This window comes from Primulina tabacum, chromosome 7 (assembly GCF_025594145.1).
Source record: "Primulina tabacum isolate GXHZ01 chromosome 7, ASM2559414v2, whole genome shotgun sequence".
Lineage (NCBI taxonomy): Eukaryota > Viridiplantae > Streptophyta > Magnoliopsida > Lamiales > Gesneriaceae > Primulina > Primulina tabacum.
In genome coordinates, this window is record NC_134556.1 from 39,722,208 (window position 1) to 39,739,040 (window position 16,833).

A 16,833-nucleotide genomic window follows, 5' to 3' on the forward strand; every position below is an offset into this window, starting at 1 on the left:
CTAACTAACTAGAATCAAATGAAACGTTTATCATGATCCCCAACAACAAATCTCATTATATAATATTTCCATTGATTTTCTAACAATAATATTATCTGGGGAATATAATTTGGATATGTCCTGTTTTTACAAATTATATGTTTCAAAAATCTCAAGATTAGCTAAAGAAAATCCACTATAATTTAATCTCCTCCTCCCCAAAAGGTTTCTCCAACTCCTCTGCTTCGTTACGCGCCAATGGACACCAATCCAACCCACTCAGATTCTCCCCGGCCTCATCAAACTGCCTACCACCCCCGTCCGATTCCCTGTAAAGATTCCTGAAAAAATCAAGAATTTTCTTTTCAATTTGTGTCTCGTCAGTAACCACCGAACCATCCTCCAACTCTAATTTATCTATCATTGCTTTATTCCTTCTGTTATTGAGTAATGAATGAAAGAATTTTGAATTTTGATCCCCTTCCTTGAGCCACTTGATTTTTGCTTTTTGGCTTTGTAATTGGAATCTTGTAAAAGACACATTTTCCAACTCACACCTTGCTTCCCTTCTTTCGTTCTGTAGCGATTCCGACCAATTTCCATCTGCATCGCTCTCATCTAGCTGTTTGATTTTACTATTCAACTCTTTGAACCTTACTTCCACATCACCAAACACCTCTCGGTTCCAAATGGAGACCTTCGATTTGACGTTTTTCAGCTTTTTCATGAACTTGTAGCCTTCCCACCCCTGATTTTCCCCAGTAATCCACCATGTGCGAACCAGATTTGTGAAATTACGATGTGCTAACCAAGCATTCTCGAATCTGAAGGGGACGGGACCCCATCTCAACATAGTGGTGTCAAACAATACAGGGCAATGGTCTGAAGTAATTCTAGGTAACACCGTTTGTCTGAAAATGGGGAAAATGTCTCTCCAACCCTCGGCTATAAGAAATCTGTCTAGTCGACAACAAATCGGCTCCGTCCTAAAATTTGACCACGTGAACTTGGCATTTAAAAGTGGAGGGTCATGAAGATGCAACTCTTCAATCAAGTAGTCAAAGCAGGACATGCTTGTAGTGTTGGAACTACTGTTCAATTTTTCTCCAGTATTTCTTACCACATTGAAGTCACCTCCGAGACACCATTTATCCCCACAAATCGCTCTCAACCCAGCTAGTTCATCCCAGAATATTTCTCTTTTATTCGGCTTATTTGGTCCGTAGATTGCTGAAAACCACCAACTTATATCATCATTCCAACGAATTTGAATAGAAACAGAGAATTCCTCAATCAAATTGTTAGAAACTGCCACAAGTCTTGGGTCCCACGTCACTAGATACCACCAGACCTTCCAACTGATGGTAGATAAACTCAATCAACAAATCTTGATTTCCAAACGCTAACTACGAATTTTCTATCCAGTAGTTCTTTTTTTGTTTCCAAAAGCACCGCTATGTCTGGTTTTTCTTTACGAATGACAGTGCGAATCAGTTGTGCATCTTAGATTTGATTAGGGATTGGAAATTTGTATGGGCAGGTGGATAAATTAAGATGCCTCTGCATTAGTTATCTGTCTTACCGTTTAACTTTTGTTACGTTGCTTGCGGATTACTCATCCGCCTGTACTTTATTTTCAGTTTCTAATATAATAAAGTTAGTTTCCTATCAAAAAAAAACTTTCAAGCTTAAATAATATCTAAAAAGAAAGCTTCAGAAAATTATGAGTTTAACACAGATTAAGATATACGGTCACAAATTAACAGAAAATGTTTCAGTCACATATTAGGGAACACGGCAGAAAATGTATTCCTCGTAAATATGTCACATATCAAATGATTCAGTCACGAGTTTAGAAACAAAAGTATACAAATTGCTCTTCTCCTTCAAAATATCATGGCCTTGATGCAAGTCTTACTGGCAAACCTATTAACGAGCATCTACATAGATCTCTCATTTTATTAGTTCTCGGTTTCAAATGGCCATGAGCGTAAGAATGTACAATTGAGAAAGAACGATGTCTATAGACTTCTCAACCCAAACAAACAAGATCATGGCATAAATATTAAACCACCACATGAAAGGCCTAAAAAATTGAGGTCAGTACCTTCATCAACTCTATGACTGGAAGCTGCATGTTAACCATAGAAGGTTTTGCAACCACTGAAAGTGTAGGCTGATCAGTAACAATTTCAATATCTTCTTCACCAATATCATACATGCTTAACATCCTATACATGAGAATGGTTGCACAATTATTTTCAATCTCCAAAGTTTATGTAGACTTCAGTACCAAAATTAAAAAAAACAATTTAAAAATTAGAAGAAAAAATAAAGTGGCATCTCAATACTAATTAGGGGTAATTTGGATTTATATGAGCTGAAGTTTGGTCTGATTACACCAAACCCTCCAAGGTTGGAGTCTATTCCCATTACAACAAGGAGAAGCAGATGCAAGATTCATCAGACCTCAAAAGATGTCACTGGAGGATTCGTAAAAATTTCAAACATCTAGGAGATATTTCTGTAATTATATGAACCCACAGGGAGCATGAATGTAAATACTCCAAAATTTCGTAGAAGATTCTTGAAGCATTGAACCAGTAATCAGTAAGAGAACTCACATTTGGAAATGCTTGAGACAAGCGATAACTAATTGCCATTTCTCATAAACATCTGCATAGGCCCTCTGTGGGAATGGCCCAAATACATGGTCATAGATAAATCTGAATATGCAAATAAATCTGGAAAAGAACTTATGCCAGGTTACTAAAGGAAATTTTGACAATGAAACAAAAACAAGACAACAAACAAGTTATTTATGAGTGACCGAATACCTTCGTCCTCTGTCACTGACATCCCTTTCCTCAGCAATAAGAGTATTTAAGAGATTGAGAAATGATATAGTTGAAGGGTAATGCTCACTTCGTGCTTCAATTTCATTTAACTCAAATCTCATATCATAAACCTGCATATAACCATTAAATTCTGAGACATCAAAATCAAAAAGTTGGAAACATAAATTAATATTAGACCAACTATCATGTAATATGTCATCCATAAATTAAACATTTATTCATGATGACCAGTGACATTGACTATGTTTTTAGTTCTGATAAACAATTTAGTTAATCCATTATATTGACATTAAAAAAAACCTTTCTGATATAAAACCATAATAAATTGGTCAGTTCGATTCTTTAGCATATCAAGTTTCATTGTGGGGAGATGGAGTTACAACTTGTAACTGAAAATAGAGAAAGCATGTACTCTCTCCAGTCCAAGTCCACCAGCTGAAAATGAAAAATCAATCCAGAGAAGTCCCATAACAATTTAGAGGCATTGCATCCGTTTGTTTTGTACAAAGTGAAGTTACATTTTTCGGTAATTACCACTTCAACTGGCCAAAAGCTAAGTCAATGTTTCAAGAAGCAAGATCTATGCTGGGCTCCTACTAGGTCATTTCACATACAATTCTCTCCATTCTCTACAACATGAATGAGCGACTACCTTCATTTTCTTTTTTTTATTGATAGAAATAATCCTTCTCTGCTTCACATAGCACTTACCCAATCCACTTTTTCTCAATTCTTTGTATTTTCACATGAGAAATAGTATTTCCAAAAAATTCAACCACAAATGAATTTATCACTTATTACATCAATGAGATAAAAATTATTCACTGGCTATTTTGATATATTCATGTTTTCGAATTCTCAAAACTCACTCACTTTCTAACTAAAAGTGCCATTATCAATTAACCATTAAAATACAACCAGCTATACCAAGACGATCAACCTGAGTGTCCACAGAATGTCCACCACTCCCAGCGCTAGGCCCAACAACTACTGGTAGATCATACTGCTCCAAGTACCTCCAAATCGTATCTTTCATAACAGGTGATACATGCACAAAAACAGCAATGGCATTACGCAAAGCACCCTGGAAACACAAATGAAGAAAATTGTTGGAAGCAGAAACCAGCTGAACCAATTTGAGCAGCTTTAACAACAGGACATGGTCAAAACTGAGAAGCAAAAGACAGAATGGTGAACCTTGAGATAAGGAGGCACGTTCTCATAACTGAGGAGCTTAAACAATGGTTCAATATCGGGAAACCAGTTCTTCCTCTCAATAGGGTTCCCATTTTCCACGACCTTTATGACGGAGAAAAATAGAAAGGAAAAAAAATCACATACTTTCTATATATAAAATGTATAGACCAAAAGGTAGCTATGCTTTTCAATGACCATAAAAGTATGAGTAGGCACAAGATAAAATAGGTGGAGTCTTGATAATTCGCAATCAAATGTCCAAATACTTGGACACACTAAAATCAGGCAAGAACTTCAATGACAAGGTGAGTGGCATGTTTCAGATTCTGAATCTGATAAACTTAGAGAAGATAATAAACTTAGAGAAGATAGCATGAGTGTACCCACAAATCAGTAAGAGGTACTAACTAGCCTGGTACCGCGGCATAATAGGTTCACCAGATATTTTCAAGTAGAAAGCTGAAGTGACAAAAAAAAGCCTTTAAAACCTTTCTGCACTGACAGCCAAAAGTGCACAATTGAAACAATATATCATTTCTAATAGAAAACACTCTGTGGCATTGTGAACTCAGAAGTCTAAATTTAATTAACAAAGAACCATCACTACTAAAACAGCAGGAATGATAGGACAATGGAGAGCATTATGTTGAATTTCCTGGTGAGATTCAAATCCGCCGATTAGAACTCCTTGAGCATGGGGAGTATTATAAAATTTCAGAATAATTTTTTCCACCTTTTGTAGGACAGTCAAATATGCCACAAGAGCTCTTGCATCTCCTTCCTGAAACTCCGGCAGCACTGCTCCAGGACTCTGAAGAGCCATCTTGAACTTTTCATCATAAATGGATAAACAGTCAAACAAGGTACTCCACCCAATAGAACGAAATGATTTTCCCTGAAGCAGCTCAAAAACTTTTGAAGCACCCTCTGGTTTACAAGCCTAATAAAAATATAAAGCAGCTTCCAATAACTGAATGTACGACAGTGCATAACAGATTTATATAGTATTTTGTCAGTAGCTGATAGGATGTTAGTTGATCATACATACCAGTGTACTCAGCATTTTCAAGAATGCTACAAGTGTTTGAAAATTAGTGTGATCCTCACCAGAAAACTTCACAAATGTCCATATAACATCATTACCCAACAGTAGCTCAGGTTCCTTCTGAAGAAAGCAAATTTAGTCAAAATATATTCCACTGACAGATAACTCAAAATAGCAACCACGCAAGAAAAATTGACTCAATGAAATAATGTAAACAAATTTATCTTTCAAAATAATTACACAAAAAAATTGATTACGAAACAGCAGTTTATTAAACCACAATTTTAAATAACATGTATACATACACACACAATAATAGGAATTCATCAGAAACTCGTCAACGTCTGTTCATCAGGTGCAAAGTACAGAAAATGGTCGTGATGGAAAACACTACTAGACGTATTACAAAAGCCAACACAAACCAGCAAAACCAGGGAAATACACTTGTCAACAGATCAGAATTTTGTCCTCAATTATTGAACCCAATTAAGTAGAAAGTATCAAACTAGAGCTGATGGTTTTCAGAACATAGATCGTGTTACTGATTTTTTTTACAGAAAAAGCGTACTAACTAATCAGATATCAAGTGAACTGTAAAAATAGATGGGAAGTTTCAACGCATGCCTTCACTTTTCCAAGTCCGAATGCAATATAAAGAAACATGACCAACTGATTTACTTTGGTGGTATAAAAAGCAGTACATCACATTTCTATATGTCCACAAAAAGTACATTGATAAAGTAATAGATCATTTTTAGATCTCAAAAATGACTTAGTACAATTAGTTCTTACATAAAAAACGACTATCCAACACTACAAATCATCACAGAATCACTTAGTAATTCATGTGTCATATTATTAGTTGTCAAAACAAAAAAAAAAACACATACTTGACAATAACAGTTGGGAAAAGGGAAAAATAGTGCAAACCTGATAAATTTCACTCACAAACTCCAAAAGGGAGACAAAAGGTGGTTGTGTCATAGCTGAAGTTTCTTGAGTTTGCCCACTGACATCGTTCATCTCATTATGAGTAGCAATAATACGATATGGGCTAAGCATAGCCATAGCCTTCTCTTTGGCCTCTTTGACCTGCCAAATTGAGATCGAATTAATAATTAACGTCAAGTATGATAATATGAAGAATGCAATTCAAAATTGTCTGCATTTAACATTATTATAGAAAACATTAAATATGATATAATGCAAAAGCTACAGGGAAATCATTTGGTGTCAAGAAAAACTTCTACATGAATCTCATCTCGACCTAACCAAATAAAGACTTGAAGTAAATGTAGTTCACTTTGCTACATGAATCCTCTTTTTTCACCCTGAAAACAAAGGACCATTTCTGAAGTTGAGCCACAAAGGTTCAAGATCTTCTACATATCACCTCATTTTACATCTTACACTAGGTTAAACATCAATACCCCCACGTCATTCGTTTTTCACTAAATGTAGCTTGCACAATCATAGGAGATACCTAAACCATCAATCGGTTAAGAAATAACAATTAACCAACTCATTGGTATAGTTGTTTTTAAATATCTACTGGTCTAACCGTATACCCATATAAATGTTCATATTTCAGCCAATTCACTTTGTGAATAACTAGTTCTTTTTTGGCCCATATCGAGACCCACATAACACATCAAGAAGTATGTCGTTCCTACTACAAAAGTAGGTAATTCTATGTGTGGATACCACAGAATATTTGAAGTGATAAATAGACTAACATGGAAAGTTACAGATGCCTACCACAAAAACTAACAAAAGCTTCATCATGAATTGTGGGGTCTGAATGACAAAATGAAAATAATATACCATGTGGCATCAATTTACCAAATGTAGCCATTCAAAAATGAATAAACAATATTCAGTTTTTACATTGTCAACAACTGAACACACAACTCCAACGTTTTGCTCTGTAAGAACTTATCATACAGAGGCTCGCTTGATGTTGACAGCACACATCTTCTTTGTTCAAAAACTGCTAATTGGGCCAGCATAAAAAGAGCCAAAATTTCTTTAATCGTGATAATCTTACATGCAAATTGGAGTGAAGCTCTTGCTCAAAACTTGAGGGGGAAGAAACCACACTTCGAAATTGGTGCAACTAACCACCATAAATGCATTTGCCAAAACAATGTCTCAACTGATTCTAAAGCATTCTATCTAGGATGGGTAGTCATTTAGATAAGTAACAAATCTGTTGCTTAACACTCTATCTCCTATTAGTAACCATCATCTACCTTAGCTAAAACGAACAACATAAAACCACAGAAAAATATCATTAGCTATAGCTATACCTCCATGACTAATTCATCACATGTGTCAATAACATTCATATGATGAACAAACAGATAAAATTGCAAAAAACCTAAGACCTTAGAAAAAACTATTCAGAGCGATGATATATAGCTTCTACAGTCACTACTCGACAGCAGTATGATACTCATATGAAACAGAATAAAAACTTTGAATTCAACCAACCTTGTCCCTGGCAAGCGGATGAGAAAGAAAGCATGTTATTTGCTTGTGAAGATAAGCATTGTACATGTAGACCATATCCTCGTCATCGTTCTGCACAACAGAATGAAATGTCAGAAATTATTTTCAAATTATTTTCTTTCAAGGAATTAAAGAGGCACCCCCTCATATTTCATAAATAATTAATTTATTACAGCTTTCAAATTTGCAGTCAAATAATAGAAAAAAGATAGGTAATTATTAGATATTTTTCCTAAGTAATAATGATCAATCACCAACCTGATATGCAGCAGTTTGAAGAACCTTGTCCAGCCAAAACTTGAAGATATTATTGGTGAAAACGACCGTTAAACATGGGTAGATGTCATTGGAAATAGTACTATCTATGTCGTCCTGTGCATCATTTCCATCACAAAGCAACATCAAATGTACCGCCCATGCAAGCCTTACACAATCAACAAAGCCTTCAACAATAGGATCATTTCCAGAAACCATCACCTGAAAGAACAATTAATTACCTCCATCGAGGATCAACATGGCGAGAAACAGTTAAAAAATCAGACAAGTAAGCATTCATCTTACAATGTCTTTAAATTCACGCCTAAACGATGCATCATGAGACAACACCGGCACTTTATCGGTTATTGCACTCAAAGCATCTGATAAGATAGCAATTACAAGAGAGAACAGAAGACTATATGTAATCTGCATGCAGAAAGGATAGTCAATAAGTAGCATAGGAAACAAAAATATCAAAATTAAAGAAAAGAGTGTTAATGAGAAACGGAAAACAGAATCGAGCAAGTGGTATAAAAATTAATCCAATCTTTCTCCATTCATCTCCTATAATATTCTGATTTCACCGGACCCCGAGAAAGTTTAAAAGCAGGAAAGCATCAGGTAAATGTTCGATAACGCTCTCAATCTTTCCCCACTCATCCCCAATCCTATTTACAGATATTAGTTTTCAATGCCAAAAGTATTCATACCTATCGAAGAATTGTGATCCAAGTAAATATGACAATTATACTGTTTTAGAAGCATGAAAACAGTAGAATATCATGAAAACCATTTATGTTTGAAAGTTTTCTAGCCAGCACATAATACAAAGATAGAATGATGATAGATTTAGGGAACAAAAGAGCCTTCCTACATACATGTGCGCCCTCTGAAGAAATAGCCCGGAGAATGCAAATAAATATAGTAGCAAAAATAAAAGTAAGGCCATCATGGCATCAAAACCACGCATAAATTTGACATGTGTACCCTACAATGAGTCCATGCACGGGCCAAGCCTCCCCATCCACAAAACCAAATCATCTCCACGTGCATGACCTTATCCACTCCCCGCAAGTTCCATCATGTTTTACCCCCACATTGATACTTATATTCCTCTTGAGCTTGTATGACCTAGATTTTCCAAATCAATAATTTCTTCCTTTCTATTACTTCCATTATTCACATTAAAATCGTGATTCCTTGCTTTATACATTTACGGCAGAAAAAAGAAAGGGAAAAGAACCAAAACCCTGGTTCTACAGAGTAAAGTTTTGAAGGTGAAATGGCAATTTCCTAGATAAATCCATATTTATTTTCATAATTTTCAAGTTCTATTCTTTGTGTACATCTGAAAACTGATTACCGCTTCAGAGATGCATGGAATCATTGCTGTGGTTAAGGTAGCATGTACACTCTCTGAGAAATAATGCACCAACAAACTATGTAAGTAGAATTAAAGATTAGGATACAACAAGATGCCAAGACCTGATGCTGCAATGGATCGGTGCTCACACCAAACTCCTTGGCACAATCTTTTAAAACAAAGAACATATCTTTGACATCTTTTGGACCTGAAGCAAGTAAATGTGGTCGTTAATTTAGGAACTTCTGCTCTTTTAAAGAGAAGTCCTGCAGTGATGTTACAAACCCAAAACCTGGATCAGGCTTAAATAGTAGCTAGCACACGTCAGCAATGCATTTTTTAAGGAGAAACTAAACATACAAACAAGAGCAGATCAAAACACATATTAAAAAGTCATAACAGAGCATACATCATTACAGGAGCCAATGATAAATAATTATCAGGTCACTTGAGTCTTGATATAGAATCATCATATAAGGGTAAGGTAAACTTTAGTGATACGTAGACTTCAAGATTCCGATCTAAAACAGGTCGTACGTCATAGTCAGAAACAGAAGTATTATTTATCTATAGCATTGAACTCAGTATCATACTTTATTCATTATATATAAACATAATATCACTTCAACATTTTAAGTTTGGTAGATTTCCCTTATCTTAATCTTACTTGCACGCTCAACCAAAATGGAAAGGACAAGGCAATGGCCAAGGATGATCCTTTCCCTGGAAATCACAGCTTTCCTTTCCACTAAAGCACCCCTTGAGTCAAGAATGTAGCGTTCAGAACTAGGCCCGCCAAATCCTGTTGGTTCTTCTCTATGAAGTTCCTGTAGATGTAAGTACAGGAACATGACAACATAAAGAATATAAAATCACTGACAGCATAAAGAATACAAAACTAATGACAACATGAGAATACAAAATCAATAAAAAGTAAAATAATAGAACTACAAGAATGAAAAGGGAAAAAACAGATCTTCCAAACACAGATGACTAGGGCTTTGAATCCCAATACATTGCCCACTTTGAGAGCAAACATGTCAGTAGCATAACCTTCTTCAAAAATGTCAAACTCTAAAAGATAAAAAAACACAAAAGTTCGATGTCATCGGAAGGGTTATCCCAGCAACTTTTAAAGGACCATTCAAACAGTTCCCCAGGAGTAAATTAGGGTAACAGCTGAACATATGCCATCTTCAACAAGGCAACTTTTTCTTACAAAGTATCACATATAGGCACTTATTTCCCAGAAACTGCCGAAATCCAAGGATTTTTTTTTTATGAGAAACGAAATTTTATTAATCATATGGTAACAAATTACATTAGTGGACAAGTGGTCCAACATATCATGAATTACATGAGAACGATTTTTTTAATGAAATCCAAGGATTAAACCATGAACGGACAAATAAACATGTGAACACAAAGGCAAATATAAATTGAGCAGATGCTCAAATAACGAACTACTTCATTTGCTAAAACACCTCCTCTTTCAGCTATCCTTACATTACAATTTCAGAGCACCAAGTATTCATAAGATGCTTACAGTAATGAATAGATTAGATGTCATCTTAACTAAACAATGTTGACTTGTTTCGGCGAAACAATCTCCAGGAACTAGGAAGATGATTTACATTAGCTAAATGGGACATCTTATTGTATTTACATTTACAAACTAAAGTAGTTTGACAACACATGAAAAAATAAATTGAGACTCTAACTAATATCTAAAGAGCTTTTAAATGATTCTGACATCTTATTCTTTAGAGCTTCTAAGCTCTTATCCTAATATTTCACATCATATTACATAGCATCACTCGCATAAGCTCTCAAACAAAAAATAAATAAATACCAAAAGATCAGCTTAGCCAAACGCCTTCAAAATAAACCGAATATGATATGAAAACCTTAATAAGATTAATCAATCGCTGTCTAAGTCCAGAATGCAAAAGATCTTCCAAATTTCTTTGAATATCCGCAATAAGATCAGCTTCAAGACCTTGGTCGAGCACAACAGCCTGAAAAAAATCCATCAAAAATTAAGTTTATTGAGAATAAAAAATTAATTTTTCCCAACCATGCAACTAAGACTCGAAAATAAAATACCCTCAGCATCATGTAAATTGATGTTAGTAGGTCTCTTCTCTCTGTATACCAAAGTCCAGCAGCAAGGCGAAAAATTTCTACTGGCTCTCGACCAAGCAAACCCCGCTGAAAGAAGAAAGATATGTGATAGTTTTCACGCAACAGCAAGCAAATAAACATGCCACTTAAATATCAAATTAGTAAGTTAAAGAAAAGTACAATATGAAGGCCTTCATTGGCCTAAGTAGAAAATACTTGTTCTATACTTCAGTCTTCATTAATAATGTTAGTATATACATGAAAAATATATCTACCCAGTACCACACGGATTACCTCTTGGTTGGCCGAAATGAGCAAACGCACGCAGTTGATTTCATTGAGATGGAGATCCTCGCTCAATTTCAAAGCCTGTGGCTCAAACATGTTAATATATTTAAATTAAAAAGCAAAGAAATCATGAGAAGCCCACCCTAATAATAGCAAGGAAGAATAATGCCCCGGCAATTTCTCTAGTTAAGCATGAATGAAAAAAATCAAAACTGACATAGAGATGCATATATTTTTATTTTTTTTATAGAAAACTAACTTTATTATAATATTTAGAGGTTACACCATTTCCGAGGATGAGTAATTCGCATCAACGTTACAAACAAGAAAAATAAAGTGCAGCTCTACGTCATCATAACAAACTTCTCACAACCATACAAATTTACAGTCCCTAACTAGATATGAGATACGTAAATGATTGTACTCTTGCAAGTTGATCGTCAAAGATGCCACTCTGAAACAAAGATTGTTGTGCTCAAAACAGGTATCATGAATTGCACTAGAGTTTCCATGATTTCCACTATGTTTTCCCCATGTCACAAGATTGGTATAAAGAAAACTGAATATTATAACCAAAAAACTTGATTGTTATGGTTCCGAGTTATGGATCACGTTTTGTGGTGATTTATGGGCTGATAATAATTCATTTTTTTTTAAATTTGAGGCTCGTTAAAGTAAACCTCTTATTACCTTGGTTTTAAGGCTAGCTGAGAGAAAATCTTAGATCTCGTAACCCAAAATTGTGAATAATTTCCTGATATTCTTTATTCAATCTCTCAATATATAAGAGAGTACAATGATTTAAAATAAAGATAATCATGTTGTAAACTAAAATAAAAGGATCACCTTATCCTAAAATGATACCATATACTAACTTACAATCCTTTGGGAATTATCTCGTTTATTAAAACCAAACTAGAATAAGAGATCATTAAATTAAATAGTTCAATTAGCTTAAAATCCTATTTTATTTGAATTTCCTCAGGAAAAATGTTCTTGGTGTTGGCCGAGGAACCCATAATATTGACATACAGCAGGGGATGAGAATAACAAACTTCCAAGAACAACACACTTCATTGATAAAAAAAAATCCCAATAATATGTTATACCTGATACCAAACAGGTAATGCATGTCAGTTTAAAATTTTTAGTTCAACAAGCAGTGTCAATATGGAAAGTGCAATAGAGATGGAAACTTACTATCTGTACATCCTGATCGTCAAGTGGGATTGACCCAACATCTGGCAATCTCACTTCTTTCGACTGGACTTCAGCTCTGTCTGATGGTTTGGGAGGCTAAATATTTTGAGGAAAAGAAAAATTAAAATTTAAAGGAAAACATTAGAAAATGTGTAAACGCATAAACATCAATGTAAGAATAAATTTATCAAGATTACTAGAAAAGAAAACATATTTTAAAAGAATAAAGAGACGTCTGAACAATATTAATTCTGCATTAACAACATTATTTATGTGAAGGTACACAGTGATATATCGTGCATTTTACTTGATTAAAAACATGAAAACAAGGAAGCCTACTATATTTGGTTTTAAATGTTAACGTCTTATATTGTCACCATACACAACAAAATAACTCAGACCCCATTGAACCCCAAACTAAATCGAAAATTTAATTTCAGAACATGTAAGTCAGCAACCGACCATTCATCACACCCTCGCTCTCCTTACACACTCAAGCCTCATAAAGCACGGGATAACAGAAAAAGGTTGAAATTCTATCAAAACATGTTTCTTTAACAATTCCCAACTCTCCCTGGGGTCTATTTTATTTTATTTAGAAAAAAAAATTGAAGTTTTCGAAGATCAGCACATAAACATAACAAGCCAAACTTCGAAAAATTACCGGGTATGCGAGGAGAGATTTGAGGGAAGGAAGAGAGTGACGAATAGCGTGGAGGAGTTCGATTCGCTGTGCTGAAGTTCGTGGAGTCTGCCCCAGTAGTGAAGATTCGATTATCGATATAAGTTGTTTGGGTGAAACCATTCTCCTTTCTTGATAAACAAACTACAGAGATTGAATTGAGCAGACGAATGCCGCTGAAAATGGGAGAACCCTGCAAAGGCGAGGGCGGGAAAGCCCGAGGGTTTTAGAGGTGGGGGCGTTGATGGAGGACGCCACTCAAAATTTAATTTAACTAGTATTTCAGACAGAAAGTAGTATTTTATAATTTTAAATAATAAATAAATATTTTTTTACATTTTTGTAAGGATATTTAAAATATCAAATGTTTTTTTTTTAATGATGACAAGACTTGAAAATTTCGTAGTGGTTAAACAGACTATCATCGTACAACCCTCTCATTCCCACTGATTACAAACTTAGATGATCGCAGCAAACTGGATTACAAACACCTCACTCCTCGTTGAGAAATGCAGAACTCTAAGCCAAATCAAACAAATTCATGCCAACCTCCTCAAGTTCAACCTCTCCCAAATCCCGGCTGCCATTGCACCGCTTGTCTCATTCACCGTCGCCTCCTGCAACCCTGTTTTCTTTTCTCATGCACGTGCGGTGTTTCAAAATCTCCGCCACCGTTCCACTTTCTTGTACAACACGATGATTAGAGGATATGTTCAATCTAATTTGCCCATATTCGCTATTTTATGTTATAAGGACATGCTAAGGGATGGGCTTATAAAAAACAACTACACTTTCACGCCTTTGATGAAGGCATGTTCTATGATTTTAGGTGACGTTAGATGCATGGGACTTTTGACGCATGCCCATGTCCTCAAGTTAGGATTTTGCTGTGACTTGTTTGTTGTTAGCGCATTGATCGAATTCTATGCGCTAAAACACGATATGGGAAGAGCACATATGTTGTTTGATGAAATGCCTGTAAAAGATGTGGTATTGTGGACTGCAATGATTGATGGATATGGGAAAATGGGGAACGTGGAAAAAGCAAGAGAGTATTTCGATGAAATGCCGGAAAGGAATGTGGTCTCCTGGAGTGCGTTAATGGCAGCATATTCGAGGGTTAGTGATTTTAAGGAAGTGATTTCTTTGTATAGAAACATGGAAGACATAGGTTTGAAGCCCAATCAGTCGATTATTGTGAGTGCTCTCACTGCTTGTGCTCATCTTGGTGCATTGGCACAAGGCTTATGGATACACTCTTATGCTAAACGCCGCAAATACTCTTTGAATCCAATCATAGCCACAGCGCTGGTTGACATGTACTCAAAATGTGGTGCTTTGGAGTTGGCTTTCACGGTTTTTAATGATATTCGTAACAAGGATAGTGGAGTTTGGAATGCTATCATATCATGTGCGGCAATGAATGGAGATGGAATGAAATCTCTTGAATTGTTTGATAGCATGATCACATATGGGGCTCAGCCAACTGAGGCCACTTTTGTTGTTGTTCTTACAGCTTGTAGTCACGCAAAATTGGTCAAAAAAGGGTTGTCTTTGTTCAAAAAGATGGACAGCGTCTATGAAATTAAGCCCAGAATCGAGCATTATGCTTGTATGGTCGATCTTTTGGCGAGGTCTGGTAAGTTAGAGGAAGCCGAGATATATGTTGATGAGATAATGTGTGGTATCGGTGAAAGGGATGCTAATATATGGGGAGCTCTGCTAGGGGCGTGTCGGAATTATGGGAACATTGAAATTGGTGATAGAGTATGGAAAAAGATAGCTGATGGAGGAGAGATTGACTATGGGATTTGTGTTCTTGCCTATAATATGTACAAGGAAGCTGGTTGGGAGACCGAAGCAAAGAGCATTAGGAAGTTGATCGATGAGAGACCAGCAAATAAAAAATCTGGCTGCAGTTTGATTGAAGTTAATGGAATGGTCGAAGAGTTCCATGCGGGTGATCTATCACATCCACAGGCCGAAGAGATATGTAAGATGCTTGATTCTTTTATGACATGATTTATCACTTTGGGAAATTGTATGTGTACATTTTTAAAATAGTGTGAATAATGATTGGAAAAATGTTTAGATTTTTTACTTGAGAAAAATATTATCTTACATAACTATCATATCTATTTTATCCCAATTTTATTTTCAAATTTGAGTTGTGATGTATGTATAGAAACATCATTGTAGAAAATAATCAAATATGACAAATTTGCAACCATGAATGCACTCAAAAACTGATTTCATTACGTATAATTTCATACATTAATTAATACATGGATCAGGTGGATTAATTTCCTTGCTCAAAACCCAAAAAAACATCTCCTAACGGTCAACACTTGTCATCACCACTATGCGCTATCTCAATCTGCATAGCGGGTTTAGCTTTCTATGGGTTATACCACGCAGCACATATTAGATATATCCCAAGATTTATAAACCCCAAAACAGCCAGAATCCCATAGAAGCAATCGAGACGCCTCATTTATATCATCTGCAAGCCATCCTTGGCCACCATTGACTCCTGTCACCAAGAAACTGCTTACAAAAAAACAAGCGAAAGAGTTGTCAAGAAGAGACCAGTGCTCGTTGTTTTCATTCCTTTGGGAGTTTGTGTGATGAAGAAATCCAGCTGCCCTGTATCTATGAACGCCTCCAAAGATCCCACTAGAAAAAACTGTGGAATCAGAAGGAATGCACTTATAGGAAGATCCGAGAAGGGTCCGTCCGAGACAGCCTTTACAACTGATAGCCTCTTCATCTCTGTAAGAGCTGCAGCCATCATTCCTATTGTGGAGAGAACTAGTCCTATGGTGATTTTCTGTAGGCTGGAGAAACCTGCAATCGAGGTGAAAACTTGTATCATTATGTGATTTTACATTAACTTAAACCCACCAATTTGGGCATGGAATATTTGGAACTGAAATATAAATGACTGGAGGCACCACTTTCGATTCATATTTGCAACAGACCTTGTCAACGCCAAGAAAAATACATACAACGTGGACAAAGTCAAGCCAGTGATCAAGAAAATAGTACCTTGTTTCCCTTTCCATTTCTTCCGAAGTGGCATGATTATTCTATCATAAACTGCCAATGTCATCAGAATATCAGCCACAAAGAAGACAGTGAGTGAGCCTGCTGGAATCTGGAAATGGCCAATTGATCGATTCATGGTGAATGCTTGTTGAACTGAGAAGATGATCATCTGTGCGTAGGTTGTCCAAAATATGATAGTCGTGGCCCATATTGGCAGCAATTTCCATTGTGTTTGAATGCTCTTCAGTATGAAAAAGAAGAGCGAAGCAAATGATAAAAA

At 35.7% G+C, this 16,833-nt stretch overlaps 2 protein-coding genes across 3 annotated transcripts in view; one reads left to right on the forward strand and one right to left on the reverse strand.

Annotated features, from left to right (window-relative positions):
* Positions 1-13,774, reverse strand: part of LOC142551997 (nuclear pore complex protein NUP205) — a 35,716-nt gene extending 21,942 nt beyond the window's left edge. For both annotated transcript variants that reach the window (XM_075661555.1, XM_075661554.1), the window contains exons 1-18: positions 13,488-13,774; positions 12,824-12,919; positions 11,630-11,704; positions 11,318-11,422; positions 11,119-11,229; positions 9,879-10,038; positions 9,334-9,419; positions 8,152-8,274; positions 7,849-8,067; positions 7,573-7,662; positions 6,010-6,171; positions 5,083-5,199; positions 4,768-4,974; positions 4,035-4,136; positions 3,778-3,921; positions 2,817-2,947; positions 2,604-2,723; positions 2,087-2,210 (exon numbers count right to left, since the gene is read on the reverse strand). In XM_075661555.1, coding sequence (XP_075517670.1) covers positions 2,087-2,210; positions 2,604-2,723; positions 2,817-2,947; positions 3,778-3,921; positions 4,035-4,136; positions 4,768-4,974; positions 5,083-5,199; positions 6,010-6,171; positions 7,573-7,662; positions 7,849-8,067; positions 8,152-8,274; positions 9,334-9,419; positions 9,879-10,038; positions 11,119-11,229; positions 11,318-11,422; positions 11,630-11,704; positions 12,824-12,919; positions 13,488-13,628 — 2,313 coding nt within the window. In that variant the 5' untranslated portion in view covers positions 13,629-13,774. The remainder of the gene's footprint in view (positions 1-2,086; positions 2,211-2,603; positions 2,724-2,816; positions 2,948-3,777; positions 3,922-4,034; positions 4,137-4,767; positions 4,975-5,082; positions 5,200-6,009; positions 6,172-7,572; positions 7,663-7,848; positions 8,068-8,151; positions 8,275-9,333; positions 9,420-9,878; positions 10,039-11,118; positions 11,230-11,317; positions 11,423-11,629; positions 11,705-12,823; positions 12,920-13,487) is intronic.
* A 153-nt stretch (positions 13,775-13,927) lies between these two features.
* On the forward strand, positions 13,928-15,952 carry LOC142551999 (pentatricopeptide repeat-containing protein At5g66520-like). Its single transcript, XM_075661558.1, has 2 exons — positions 13,928-15,498; positions 15,800-15,952. The coding sequence occupies exons 1-2, from the start codon at positions 13,968-13,970 to the stop codon at positions 15,841-15,843; spliced, it is 1,575 nt and encodes a 524-aa protein (XP_075517673.1). The 5' UTR covers positions 13,928-13,967; the 3' UTR covers positions 15,844-15,952.
* Positions 15,953-16,833: the final 881 nt, after the last annotated feature.

What these genes read in the sequence shown, in the direction of transcription:
- LOC142551999 (XM_075661558.1), top strand. Translation starts at nt 13,968, where the DNA reads ATGATCGCAGCAAACTGGATTACAAACACCTCACTCCTCGTTGAGAAA. An exon ending in TCCACAGGCCGAAGAGATAT is followed by an intron (nt 15,499 to 15,799) that starts GTAAGATGCTTG and finishes TACATGGATCAG; the next exon opens with GTGGATTAATTTCCTTGCTC.